Here is a 15005-nt window from a genome sequence, read left to right as displayed (position 1 = left end):
CAAATCTTTTTATTCAAACCAAAGTGAAGAAAAGTAGCAGACAATTCCAAAACATTGATAAACAATCTTAAGCTTGCTACCCCCCCTCCCCACTAACAGGTAAAGGTTCTATAAGATCTTTGTGTCCAAAGCCACATGTAATGAGTTATAAATTTAACAGATGTCCTCTCGCAGCCGGCATGAGGGTCTCCCAAAAGGGACCATCTACTTTGGAACTGCAAACCTTTAATATAGGTAATGGTGTCCACTTCCAGTCTCATTAAGACTATCTATCATATGAGCGCGCCACTGCTGTAATGATGGTGCTCGCATGGAGAGCCATTCTGTTAATATTATTTTCTTTGCAATAATGGTGGCTTGTAAAACAAAATCTCAAAATCCTGAAGGCACAGGACGTTCCAGATTGTGTGTCCAGTTAGAAGCAAGGGGTCAAAATGCCAACTAACTGCCCATATTTGTGAAGTCTGACATAAGAGGTTGCGCAGAAGACTGAAATTCTTGGGCAGGACCAAAACGTGGCCCAAAGTTGCTCCTTCCTCGCCACACTTCACACATGCTCCTGTGGGCGATAGACCCATATGGAAGGCACGCCTCGGGAGTACATACAGGCGCAGAGCAAACTTATATTGAAGTTCCCAATGAGACGTCATCAATGAGATCTTTTTCAAGGATAGCACATGTGTTTTAAAGAGCGTATTGGTGAGTGAGATGCCCAAATCTGTATTTCATTGACTGGTTAGCCTTGCAAAGTTAAGTTCAGGAGCAGTATCTCGAATATGTCGGTGATAAAATGATAATGGCACCTTTTGTTGAGCACCTAGGGTAAAAGCTTCAGCAACTTCTATTTGAACATCTTCGGAGAGATCCTCCCAAGGCAAAGCAGTAACATAATGTTTCAATTGGTAGTAGTGAAAAATGTCTTCTGAAGGCAGTGAGTATTCTTTTTGTAAGTCTGAAAACTGTTTGATCTGGCCTTCCACCGTCACAACATGTAACAGGTAAACAATGCCTTTCTGTTGCCATCATCAAAATGCAGCGTACAGGTTGCCAGGAGGGAAAGCTAAATTGTCAAAGATGGCCAAGAAAGGAGTCACCTGTGAGGAAAAGTGATGTCAACAAACCCACTGCCAAACTGCTCTAGCTGTTGGAAAGATGGAAGACAGGCATAGCACTGTAGGTATATGTCCTCCCGCTGTATGAAGCAAACAGCTGAAGTGAACATCTGGAGACAATTTGGTCTCTATTGCAGTGGCAGAGAAGTCATGTGTTGATCGAAATCAATCTGTTATGTGCCTCATTCCACTTGCAATGGTGAGGTGCCGCAAACTTAAAAGTCCCAGGCCATCATACTCTACAGGAATTTGCAAGATAGACAATGGCATCCTCGCTTTCTTCCCCCGCCATAGGAATCGTTGCAAACAACGATTCAGTTTCTTTTCATCTTTACGTTTAAGATACAGAGGCAAGATTTGAAAAACATACAACCATCTGGGAATAATTAACATATTGTACAAAGCAATGCGTCCTAATAATGACACGGGGTAGGCCTGCCAGGTTTGTAATCTATTACAGGTGTCACCAAGTAATCTTGTAACACTGAGTGTATAAAGTTGAGTTAGATCATAAGGGATATGGACTCCTAGATACTTAAAGGAGATCTCCGCCCATGTCAAGGGAGAAAACATAACCATGGCTGATGTATCTGTTACTCCCATTCCCTCCCCTCCCCTCCATATATCCCTCCCCCTCCCTTTCTTCCCCCAATAAACCTTCCCTTCCCCTCTAAGAACCCATCATGTCCCTCCCACTGCATGGGGCTGGAGGTTGGTTATTAGCGATGACAAGCCGCCCTCCCCCCCAATGTTGCACTCACTAATATTCAAATACCTGCAGTAGATTAAGCTACGTCCAAGTTGTAACACTATAGATTACACCAAGAAACGGACAGTTTTCAACCCCGATGCATGATCACACCCTAACATTTTGTCTGAATCACCCCAACCTATTTACCGATACTTCTTTACTGTAGTTGTCGCTGTAATAGTACCCCTATACTGTATTTGTTCACAGCGGCGTCTGTAATCACCTCTCTGGAACTATGTAAGCCACTTTGAGCCTACTAATAAGTGGGAAAAGGTGGGATACAAATGTAGCAAATAAAATCAAAAGACCTCAAAGGAGTAAAGCTGTATAAGTGTTCAAAGAAAAAAAAAATTTCATTTTGCCCAAATGAACACTCTCATTTGTGATTTAGAACGTGTGCCAGGCACCTTTTGCCATTTATTTGCCAATGCTGAGGATTTCTCTAATGAGGGCTTGGGTCTGTTATCACAGGCCGGAAAATTACTGCAGCCGAGTTCTTCTAATGCCTTCCATGCCTCTGCGTTTGTTTGTACTTGTTTAGGTTTACCAGACTCTGTAATAGTCCAAACAGGAACAACCATTTGTAGTGATAATTAGCTGACTGTAGATAATGGGTTACTGCAGCAATTTCATTCTGCTTTTGAAGTGTTGTTCTCGCTAAGTCCTGGCAAATAGCAAGTTTGTAATTGTCTCAGATAAGCTCTTTATGAGCACATGTTTTCCTCAAAACTTCTTCCTTTACTGAAGAATTATGAAAGCAATCTATTATGTCTCTTGGGGCAGAGTCTTTGTGCTGTCCTAAACTTCTGTGCACTCAGTACAATTTAACTGCCTGAGACTCTGAACCCGCCACATTCCTGCCATCTGGCTGCAAAAAGAGCCTACAAAAAGAACCCTTAAAGACACAAATCACCACACAACCCACCCAATCATATAAATACACCTCCTACACCACTATCTAACACCCCCTACTCTATCTTCTAATATCTTCGGCTTACCACCGAATGTATCTAAGATCCTCTCATGACTATGTCATAACAACACTCTGTAAGCCACATTGAGCCTGCAAATAGGTGGGAAAATGTGGGGTACAAATACAATAAATAAAAAATAATAATAACAAAAAATTTGATTTTAATGACCACTTATGTACAGTCCTGATACTGCTCCGTCTCTGGGATCCCTTTAAACTTCAAGTTGCCCCTACACAACCTATTTTAAAAGTTTTCCAATAAGTCCAAACCTCTTGCCGCTTGAGGTTTTTCTTTCTGGTGCCATCTTATCATCCTTACCTGAATGTGATTGCTGTCCGTTTTCATTCTCAGGCATCTTTTTGAATTTTTCTAGCCTCTTCCTCATTGATATTCTAGTTTAGGCACTAATGGCACTGCAGTTGTCAAGAGAAGACGAAAACAACAATTTTATGAACTGCCTCAATGGAGCTCAGTTCTCAGATGTCCATATTCGGACAGTGATGTCACTTTTTCCTACAGTACAATGTATTATTTACTACAACAAAATTTGCAGCACGTCACTAATCCCATGGTACCTTAAAACTGCAGGTTAAAAGAATCCACAAATCAAATATCTCAATTAAAAGAAGATGTTAACATTGTAAAAACTACAGTGGATTCTTTAGTTAAAGATAAAGTTTTAACTGCTCGTAAAATAGAGCAAATAGAAAATTATAATCGACGTCTCACTCTTAGACTGTTGAATTTTCCTATATCACCAGCTCTGACGCCTCAAGATTTCCTCAAAAAATATTTACAAGGGATTCTGAAACTATCCCCATCAGATATTCCCCCATGCAACAAAGTTTATTATTTACCTAATATTCGAAAACGTGGAGAAGTCTCTGAATCTGTAAACCTGGTGAATATACCAACACAAAGAGCTGGTATTCACATGCAGAATTTAACCGCATTATTAGAAGATTCAATGATGGAAATATCATCTAGAGGGACTTTGATAGTATCTCTCATCTTTGAACAAGATTTGAATATGATTATGAAGTTGTACTTTAAAAATTCCTCTGCACTATTCTGTGGTCAAAAAATATGGGTCTATCCCGATGTTACTAAAATAACACAACAAAGAAGGAAACAATTTTTGATCCTGAGAGAAGAAGTGAGAGAACTAGGAGCAACGTGTACATTGGCATATCCGTGCAAATGTTTGATCCGAATGTTAGGAATTAAATATGTATTTTTTGAGCCAACTCAGTTAAGGACTTTTCTGGACTCCAAAAAACCATCTAGCCGACTAACTGGAACAACTGAACCAGCGATAAACTAAAGTTAATGGGAAGAAGAACAGGACTATGCCAATTTGGAACAGAATTTTTCTTTATTAATAATTCTCAATTTTTTCTAAACCACCCCCCAAAAGAATTTATAGTGGTCTAAGGAAGAGTTAAAAATGTTAATGAGTAAGTCGTACAAATTTTCCTTTTATAATTAATTCTCTGTATTGCCTTACAAACTGTTATTCGTTTGTATTAAATGAAAACTTAATAAATAAAAAAACAACAACAAAAAACTGTAGGTTAATGAATTGTACAATAAACTGAATTTTATATTGCTACAGCTTGGGAATACTACATTTTTCTAGCCACAGCAGTACAAAGAGAGCAGGCCCCAAGTTGGGCCTGCTATCTTTGAAAGGGCCAGCAAAGTACATGAAAAAGTAACCATCCACCCCGATCCCCTTTACTTATAATCCCTTTATCCCAGCAGTCTCCCAGTATGTACTGGGTTCTCATTGGTGGCCAGTGGGAGGGCATGAGTAATCCCTGGATGCCCCTGACCTGCAGTTCCTGTCTTCAAAATAGCTACCTCAGCCTCTAGTGGTAGTCTTGCAGTACTACAAATAAAAATACAATATGGGAACTTCTGTCCACAATTTGCAGAAATGCTGATTGCGGATTACAATAAATTTTATAAAAAGGAAAGAAGAGGGAACAGTCTACTACCTCTTAAGAGGTCAAGCTCCCATATTTGGTAGCTTGACTTCCTAACAGTAGGATTGTGAGACTATTGCTATGGGGCTGTGGCAGCCATTTTGAAGACAGGAGCTGCTGGGGTAGGGGCATCTCAGGATCGTTCCTGCCTCTACCCCCACTAGCATTGGTGCCAGGGGAGTGTGGAGACTTGGAGGGGGTGGGGGTTGTTTGTTCTCTGCATCAATTCTCTTTAAAAGGCTCAGGCTACTAATTAGTAATTCAAAGGTTATTAGCCATTTAGACAGGTAAATGGCTTGTAAAAATTGTCCTGTATTTGCTACAGTAATCACAACTAGCTAGCTAGATAAATTTTTCATAACAAATGGCTGAGTGTCTGCCAGTTTTGTGTTATAAAAAGTGGCCAGAAACTCACCTGGAGAGGTAGTTGTGAAGCTACAAAACACTAACTAGTACAGCAGATATGGAGAGAAAGTTACTAACATACATTATGGGACTAAGCAGGAACAGTCCTCCCATGAAGTAGACTAAGTGTCCATCGAGGCGGCAGCATTCTAGGGGGAGTGGGGACGGCCACAGGGCACACACACATTCAAGCCTGGCTGCCTACCGCCCCTTCCAACCAAAACTTTGTGTCAGAGGTAACAGGATGCCTGCAGGCCTTGAGTGTGCGTGGATACTGAAAGTCTCCAGGCATATTTTTGAGAATGGAGGTAGGGTGGTGGTGGCAAGGAAAAGGAAAGGGGCAGAGGCGGAAGAGGAGGTAATGCTGGCCCTCTGGGGGAGAGAAGGGAGGATGCTGGATCGGGGTGGGTGGGGGAGGGGAAGGGAAGGGAAGATATTGAGCTATGGGGTGGGTGCATGGCCTAAGGTTAATCTAAGGGTGTTGTATATTCCTGGGCATGCCCTGGGAATATTGCATGTTGTTTGCCAAATAATGCAGATTAATTGGCAAACATGTCTTATTTGTCTTTAATGTATAATTCTTTAGCACAGTATATGTTTCATAATGAACTACAAAGCAGCTCATTATAATAGAAAATGAATAACACAGTGTACATTGAAAATGAATAACACTGTGTACATTTAACCTTGCAGACTGTGTTATTGGTGAAAAGATAATACCACCTTTGAAACCTTCCCAGGGTATGGGGAGGTGGCAATGCATATAGTTTTATGTTAAGAAAGAAAAAATACCTACAGAAAAGGTAGGTACAATTATCTAAGGGTTCTTTTTCCTTTAGGCAGTTCTCCAGGTACAAGTACAAGCATTTAACATGGGGAACAAAGCTTCATTTTGCAGTGATTGAACTAGTACCTCTGCTGTTCTGTTGAACCAGGGAACTGTAATATATTTTCACACTGTGATTCTTTCAGTCCCTCTATCTTGCTTTGAAAATGGCAAAGCAAGTTATATGTATCGCAACAATAACCTGAGATCCTTCTCCCCTGTCTCTTGTCTCAGATTGTCTTGTATCTGCGGATGTGCTTGGCTTACAGTGCAGGAGCAATACCCACTTCTCAGAATCTGATGGATATGCAGGATCACGCCCCTGCTATTGGTCGTTACATCAGGAACTTGATGTCGGGCAACTTCATATCCTCCTCATCAGCCAAGAGTGGAGAAACGAACCCAGTGCTGATCTACATTGGCTTTCTCCAGCAGTTACTATCTGCTGTTGGAGGTAAGAAATACTGAAACATTCACTCATGCCATAAACCTGAAGGTTGTACACTGGTTTTATATTAATTATACTTAGTTTGCTTTAAAATAACCTCCTGTAGAACCAAAAATAAACTTTGATAAATATTTTTTTCTAGAGTGTAAGAGTTTCATGTTGCACTATTTTATGTAGTAGAGACATGAGATAAAGTGAAGTTACTTACCTTTTATGTGGGTTCTCTATGGACAGCGGGATAATCAGCCACATATGGGGATTGTCATCTGATGGCGCCATGGACAAACTAGCTCTCCTAAAGATCAGAAGAGCCTTTTTCCATGCCCTTCTGAGCATGCGCAGGCCACCCCAACCGCTGTACCCACCCATTTCCTCTCTAGTCCATTCTCCAGCTAAGGTATGTTCATTTGAGAGGGGAGGAGGGTGAGTTTGTGTAGCTAACTTATCCTGCTTTCCATGGAGATACACCCATTATAGGTAATTGACCTTACTTTCTCCACGGACAAGCAGGTTGAGTCAGCCACTTGAGTGACTCCCAAACTGAGGGTTGCGAAGGTGGCATCATGCCATGTAGTGAGTTGTTTAACCCTTCGAAGCCTTTGTAGTGCGCTGTGATAGGGTGAAGCTGCATGAAGGAGATCAAGGCCCAGACAGAGGTACTACAAAGTCTCCTAGGGATGACAACCTATGATGGAAGTTGAGGCCAAGGTTCAATCAGGACTGGAAAAAGTGGTGGGGCATGCATCCCAACACACGTGAAACCTCGGGAAGTTGTGTTAAGATTGCAAGGTTCGGAGTTAGGTGGGTTGTAGAGATGGGGCATCTGCATGAGGCCTTAATGATAGGCAGTGTTGAATGAGAAGGGGTATGGTACCAGTGTTGCCACTTTCCTGGTCCTCAGGGTATGGAGTGGATAATGGAGGAGATATACAGGGTACTGATAGGTGGAGCTACTGTGGATTCCAGAGGGCTGGTGTGTAACGATTCGATGCAACGTTGATATAGGAGTTAGAGGGTCAGAAAAGATGTCTGCTTTATAGCAGACTGATAATGAAAGTGCCCTCTGAATGCAACTTACAGATTGTGATTGACTTATGGGCTGCTCCTTGTGTGATGGTTTCTTGGCAGATTATTAGTTGGTGGGGAGGCATCTTTAACCTCCTAGGTAAGGCTGGGTACTCAATCACCAATTGAAAGGGGTTGGATGACTGGGAAGCAAGCTACTATACTTAAGTCCCAGTGTGGGATATAAACTCTGGTTGTTGGTACAGTGGACAAGAGACCTGATTGCACCACTAGACTTCTTGGCATGTATTATAATGGCTAGTGAAGTAAGTGAGATCTGAAAAGGGACCTCTTTAAGTGTAGAGCATGAGGATTCTGCTAAGAGTATTTCCATCTTATGGGTGATGAGCCTGCCTGTTTGTGAGCACTTTCTGTGTGAAGAGCCAAGTGGAAGATGACTACTTGTGGCTATACTCTGTGTATTGATAGCTGTGGGCATGTTGTCACTGTCTGGTCATGGTGAAATTCATTGGGGGGTGAAGTAACCTCACATCCGAGGTTCTCTTTCCTGTGTGTGTGTGTGTGTGTTTTTTTTTTTTTTTTTGGTTTGGTAGGTGAGAAGCAAAGGTGGAGGAGTAAGAAAATCTTGTCTCTTTGGTGAGAAAGGGCTTCCTTGTGTGTACTGAAGATATTTGGACTTGGCAGGAGTGGAGTTTCAGGTCTTGGGATGATGAGATCCAAATGTTCAAGGAGTCCCATTGGCTTTTTCACTAGAGTTATGGGCTTATCTGAGAGTGGTGCAGGTACAGGGAACTTCCCTACTGCACTCGGTTAGAGATAGCTGCACCCTGTACAGTGAGTGGTAATGGCTCCAAGGCACCATATTACTACTACTACTACTTATCATTTCTAAAGCACTACTAGATGTATGCAGCACTGTACACTTGAACATGAAGAGACAGTCCCTGCAGATACCTATATCTGTAGATGTAGATATAGTTCTTCGAGGACAATCAAGCTGCTTGTTCTCACATGTGGGTCGACGTCTGCGTCGGCCCGGGAACAGGCATTTTTGCAAGCAACATATAACAAAAAAATCTTGCCAGAGTCTTCTGGCGCGCGTGCAGTGTGCATCGCGCATGCGCGGACCGATTTCCCGTCCGTCGCGTGAGCGTTCCCGCTTGGTTATTTTTTCGCGTTTAGGTGCGATCGAGTTTTTTCCCAGCTCCTCTCAGGCCCGGGAAAGTCTTTCATTTTGAGGCTTTTGCCTTGTTTCTTTTCTTTTAAATACAAATTAACCATTAAAAAAAAAAAACTCCCGTAGTTTTTTTTATTTTTTGCCCTTTTAAGTTTCCTTTGTTTTTTGACGCGGCCGGGTTGTTCCCTTCTTTTCGTGCCCGTTTTTCTTTTAACAGGCACGATCGCGTCTTTTGATTTCGACTAAGCCGTTTTTCCTTCCATGTCATCGAAGACACCCAGCGGCTTCAAACATTGTACTCTGTGCAACCGGACCATCTCGGGTACCAATACCCACATCTGGTGTATCCAGTGCCTTGGGCCCGACCCTAGCCCAGCCGCTTGTAGTCTGTGTCTTTGCATGAAGAAACGGACTCAAGTGTCTTGAGAGGCCCAACGAGAGAAGCTTTTTGGGGCTCAGTCCGGTCCGTCGACATCGAGGAACGCATCGCGACAAGGGCGGACAATCTTCTGTCCCTGGTGTCCATGGTTCGAGCGTCTCACCAGGTCAAGGCTCGGCAGATGTTGAGACTCCTGGGGCACATGGCCTCCACAGTTCATGTCACGCCCATGGCACATCTACATATGAGATCAGCTCAATGGACCCTAGCTTCCCAGTGGTTTCAAGCTGCGGTGGATCTAGAGGATGTCATCCAACTGTCCACTGGCTTTTGGAATTCTCTCCACTGGTGGACGATTTGATCCAATTTCACCATGGGATGACCATTCCAAGTTCCTCAGCCACGAAAAGTGCTGATGATGGATGCATCTCTCCTGGGGTGGGGAGCTCGTGTAGATGGGCTCCACACTCAGGGAGCCTGGTCCTTTCAGGAAAGAGGTCTGCAGATCAACCTCTTGGAATTAAGCGTGATCTGGAACACTCTAAAGGCTTTCAGAGATCGGCTGTCCAACTAAATCATTTTAATTCAGACAATCAGGTTGCCATGTATTACACCAACAAGCAGGGGGGCACCGTATCTCGCCCTCTGTGTCAGGAAGACATCCAGATGTGGCTTTGGGCTCGCTGTCATGGCATGTTCTTCCAAGCCACTTATCTGGCAGGCGTAAACAACAGTCTGGCCGATAGGTTGAGCAGGATAATGCAACCTCAAGAGTGGTCACTGAACATGGGCGTAGTCTGCAAGATCTTCTGAGCGTGGGGCACCCCCTCAGTGGATCTTTTTGCCACTCAAATCAATCACAAAGTCCCTCGGTTCTGTTCCAGGCTTCAGGCCCATGACAGACTAGCGTCAGATGCCTTTCTCCTGCATTGGGGGACAGGCCTTTTGTATGCGTGTCCTCCCATACCTCTAGTTGGGAAGACTTTGCTGAAACTCAAGCAAGACTGTGGAACTATGATCCTGATTGCACCCTTCTGGCCGTGTCAGATTTGGTTCCCTCTTCTTCTGGAGTTGTCCTCCGAAGAGCCGTGGAGATTGGACTGTTTTCCAACCCTCATCACTTAGAACGAGGGGTCACTTCTACATCCCAACCTACAGTCTCTGGCTCTGACGGCCTGGATGTTGAGAGCTTAGAATTCGCCTCCTTGGGTCTTTCAGAGGGTGTTTCCCGAGCCTTGCTTGCTTCCAGGAAAGATTCCATGAAGAGGTGTTACTCTTTCAAATGGAGGAGGTTTGCCTTCTGGTGTAACAGCAAGGCCCTAGATCCTCTTTCTTGTCCTACACAGACCTTGCTTGAATACCTTCTACACTTGTCAGAGTCTTGGTCTCAAGACCAACTCCATAAGAGTTCACCTTAGTGTGATTAGTGCTTATCACCGTGTAGAGGGTAAGCCTGTTTCTGGACAGCCTTTAGTTGTTCGCATCATGAGAGGTTTGCTTTTGTCAAAGCCCCCAGTCAAACCTCCACCAGTGTCGTGGGATCTCAACGTCGTTCTTACCCAGCTGATGAAAGCTCCTTTTGAGCCACTGAATTCCTGCCATCTGAAGTACTTGACCTGGAAGGTCATTTTCTTGGTGGCTGTTACTTCAGCTAGTAGAGTCAGTGAGCTTCAGGCCTTGGTAGTGCATGCACCTTATATCAAGTTTCATCAAGTAGTCCTCCTCACGCACCCTATGTTTCTGCCGAAGGTGGTGTCGGAGTTCCATCTGAACCAGTCAATTGTCTTGCCAACTTTCTTTCCCCGTCCTCATACCCGCCCTGGCGAAAGCAGTTTGCACACCTTGGACTGCAAGAGAGCACTGACCTTTTACGTGGAGCGGACAAAGCCCATCCATCCAATTGTTTGTTGCTTTTGATCCCAACAGGAGGGAGTCGCCATCGGAAAACGCACAATCTGCAATTGGCTAGCAGATTTCATTTCCTTCACTTATGCCCAAGCTGGGCTGTCTTTAGAGGGTCATGTCACGGCTCATAATGTTAGAGCCATGGCTGCGTCAGTGGCTCACTTAAAGTCAGCCTCCATTGAAGAGATTTGCAAGGCTGCAACGTGGTCTTCAGTCCACACATTCACATCTCACTACTACCTTCAGCAGGATACCCGACGCGACAGTCGGTTTGGGCAGTCAGTGCTGCAGAATGTGCTCGGGATGTAGAGTCCAACTCCACCTCCCTAGACCCATTTTTCTTCTGTTCCAGGCTGCACTCTCAGTTAGTTGTTTATGGTTTCAGGTCAATCTCTGTTATGTCCTTGCCGTTGCGAGACCCAGTTGACCAATGTTCATTGTTTTGAGTGAGCCTGGTTGCTAGGAATAGCCCACATGTGAGAACAAGCAGCCTGCTTGTTCTCGGAGAAAGCAAAGATACATACCTGTAGCAGGTATTCTCCGAGGACAGCAGGCTGATTGTTCTCACAAACCCGCCCACCTCCCCTTTGGAGTTGTTGTTTGTTTATTTGCTTTTTGATTAAACTGAGCGGGAAGGCTCATGTGACGGGCGGGAAATTGGTTTGCACAGTGCGCGCTGCACATGTGCCAGAAGATTCTGGCAAAATTTTTTTGTATTTTGCTTGCAAAAATGCCGGTTCCCGGGCCGACGTGGACGTCAGCCCACATGTGAGAACAATCAGCCAGCTGTGCTCGGAGAATACTTGCTACAGGTATGTATCTTCGCTATAGGTGCCGTCTCTCAGTTGACATAAGAGGTTTTTTTTTTTTGTTTTTTTTTGACAGAGGTATATTGGAAGTAGAGACATACCTGTACTCTGTTGAAGCCAGTGATGAGCACATAAGTGAGCTAGATGGTTAATGAAGGCTTGCTGTCTGGTGTGTGGTTTTGTGAGTGGGCAGCGAGTAGGACAATTGGATCACCGTGTTTCTGCTCTCTCTCTTTTTTATTTTTTTTTATTTAATTGGAAGAACAATGCAAGTGTCACATGGGGGGGTTACCTTTGACATGGGAGATGGAACCAGTTATCCACCCCTGTAGGGTGGAAGTCAGTAAGGACCTTTCTTAAGGATTGGGCTCTTTGGGTGCTGGCAGCTGGAAGAACTTTAGCAAAGACTTAAATAGGTAGGAAATTCATGAACTTGAGCAAGGCAATTTCACAGACAAATTGCAAGGAAACTGGAACCAATCTGATATCAGTGGAGCTGAATCCAATGTCAAAGATGAAGGCAGAGACCAGGTTCCAGTCACCTGTTGGCTGGAGGACTGGAAATACATAATCCTAGGCAGCTAGCAGGACTAACAGCTGTCCCCAGAGGCTGACAGTCTCCTATTGGCAGGAGCCAATAACTGCCTACTGGAGCCTTACATCTACTATCCTTTGTAGCTCTACAACTAATTGGTGGTCTATCTCCAATCCCTTCTTTAATGAATACTGAATAAAAGTATTTGTTTAGTATTTTTGCTTTTTCCTTGTTTTCTTTCTGTCCTGTCTTTCTTCTCTTAGTTCTATAATCCCATCTGTACTCTTCTTATTTCACTGACATATCTTTCAAATATCTGTATGACCTGTGCTTTTTAAAGTCACTTTATATAACTAGTACTTAATTAAAGTAAGCTTGATTTTGAGGACAATCATTTCTGCTGCAAGAGAGAGAGTTTAGATAATAGCTTTTAACTTTAGAGTATGCAATTTGCTTACAGTTCTGAGATTTTTTTCTCCTGGTAGCTGCATATATGTTTTACTGTTGTATAATCTCTCTCTCTCTCTCTCTCTCTCTCTGTCTATAGGTGTGTCAGTGATGTACTGTCTTCTTGAAGCAATTTCAGTTTATCCTCAGAAACTAGCTGCCAAATTTATAGACAAAACAGACTGGCTCAAGGTATGTGGCTGCTCTTGCTTTGTAAATGAAAAATAGATTTACATGTTACAGTAAGTTATGTAATATTTTTAATATATAAAAATCTAGAAAGGTACCATTATCTAGGCAGAATTGACCAGTCAGGTTCACCCCTTTTTTAAAACCAAGAGCTGTATCTTTAAGATAAGACTTTATGCTTAAAGCAACAAGGCGAGAGTCACATGATGCACTGAGTAGAAACGACGTGCTTTCTACCTCTCCGGGGGTCCCACATCTCAACTCACTATTTTTACCTGAAGTAACCCCTTGGATCGAACACCACCACCAGTATTACAAACTTGAAAGTCTATGGACAGATACTTACTTACAAAAATCCAGAGGTGAGATGTCTTGGTAAAAGCTTAAAAAAAGAAAGAGATAAAGCGCAAGCTGAGGAAAGCAAAATGGTGAACGCCTTGCCAGGGTCTGGCTCTGCGTTCACATCACAATAACTGTCACAATTAATGGAGGCAGTGACTGTCACATTGGAGCCTAGGTTAGCAAAGCTCTTGAGGCAAATAGAGCACATAGCAACTTTGTTGGCGGATACAAACTGACACACTGGAGAGTTGGTGAAGGCATATGTGTCTTCACTCGAGGACTCCAGTGCGGGAGTTACCCCGAGGTTTGAAGTGCTTGAAAAACAGCTTAGGGAGCACGCAGACAAACTCGATGACCTGGAAAATTGCTCCAGAAGCAGTAAATTGAGAATCATTGGATTTCCTTATGCGGTGGAGCGGTCTCTGTCTGCAGTTCTGGGGCACTAATTGTCAGCTGAATTCACTTTGTCTGATAGCGTGGGGCCGCATTTTCATGAACGCGCTCACTGGGTAGGCCATCAGCAAGACGGGAGATAGTGGCCTTGAGTGATGCAAATCAAACTCAATTATATTCACAAGGTGGAAATCTTGCTAGGATACTGACAAAAAGGAGACCTGCTTACATTTGAAGGAGAGCCAAAATATTGAACAGTGAACTATAAAAACAGATGGAAAAAAACAGGCAAATAACAGGTAACTGAATAAGGACCAGTTAAAAAACTATCTAAACATTTTATCACTACCTGGATAGTGCCTGGGAAGTACAGGAAATATAGCTGCTCAAAGGGTCTCAGTAAAGAGATCTTTCTACTTCCAAACTGAGACTGGAGAAAAAATCCAGTATTTCCAGACTGAATTTGAGCTCCTGGGCCAATCAGAGCCCAGAGCAAAATTTTTAAAAAAGTAGCTGGCCACATCACTGTGGATTACTTCCTCTTGTGTTAAACTAAAGAAGGAACAGTCATTTCTCTGTAACAGCTTTAAGCATAAAACATGCACCACCTGCTAGCCAAACTAGAGAAATACACTTCAAGAAATAATACAGTTTGCAGGCTTACAAACCCACTGTTTTGTCACACCCCAGGACTTTACAGGTTCCTATTAACTAATATCACTCCTAAATGCAGATGTTAAGTTGCTGGCAAAGGTATTAACAAATTGCTTGGTGGTCTGTTTGCCTACGTTAATAGAACCAGCACAGACCAGTTTTGTACGCTACCGTCAATCTGCTCATAATGTGCAGAATATCTTTCTGGCTCTATATTACTGTCGAGAGTTGTCTATACCGGGCTTGGCAATGAGTATCGATGCAGAGAAAGTTTTTGGTAAAGTTGGCGCCACATGTTTGAAGTTCTGAACCTGGTTTCCCAGGAACTCAACCCACTGGCGATTCCCCAGGTCTGCAACCCACTCACTAACCATTAGGCCACTCATATTCATTGTTGGTTTAATGATATAGGGTCTCTGGATGGTTTTACGATGCCATAATGGCTCTCTATAATAATCTTAGGATGCAGATCTTAGTGAACGGGGAGCAGTTCTCTAAGCCTAATGGTAATCTTGTGTATTACTGCTAGGGTCAGGGTTCCACATAGGGGCAAAGTACCCTTTCTTGGCAGCCTAACCCCTAGCAATAGTACTATGAGGTCACCGCTAGGGGTCATGGGCACCATTTTGGAACCCAAAGCTGAAG

General features: G+C 43.4%; 1 protein-coding gene across 2 annotated transcripts in view; it reads left to right on the top strand.

The window, feature by feature from the left end:
* ECPAS (Ecm29 proteasome adaptor and scaffold) overlaps positions 1-15005 on the top strand; it is a 318939-nt gene that overhangs the window by 177335 nt on the left and 126599 nt on the right. For both annotated transcript variants that reach the window (XM_030193760.1, XM_030193758.1), the window contains exons 18-19: positions 6291-6510; positions 12883-12974. In XM_030193760.1, the coding sequence (XP_030049620.1) occupies positions 6291-6510; positions 12883-12974 (312 nt within the window). The remainder of the gene's footprint in view (positions 1-6290; positions 6511-12882; positions 12975-15005) is intronic.

The sequence above is a fragment of the Microcaecilia unicolor genome, chromosome 2 (genome assembly GCF_901765095.1).
Source record: "Microcaecilia unicolor chromosome 2, aMicUni1.1, whole genome shotgun sequence".
Classification (NCBI taxonomy): domain Eukaryota; kingdom Metazoa; phylum Chordata; class Amphibia; order Gymnophiona; family Siphonopidae; genus Microcaecilia; species Microcaecilia unicolor.
Note: the sequence above shows the minus strand (reverse complement) of the source record. Positions and strands in the feature narration are given on the sequence as shown.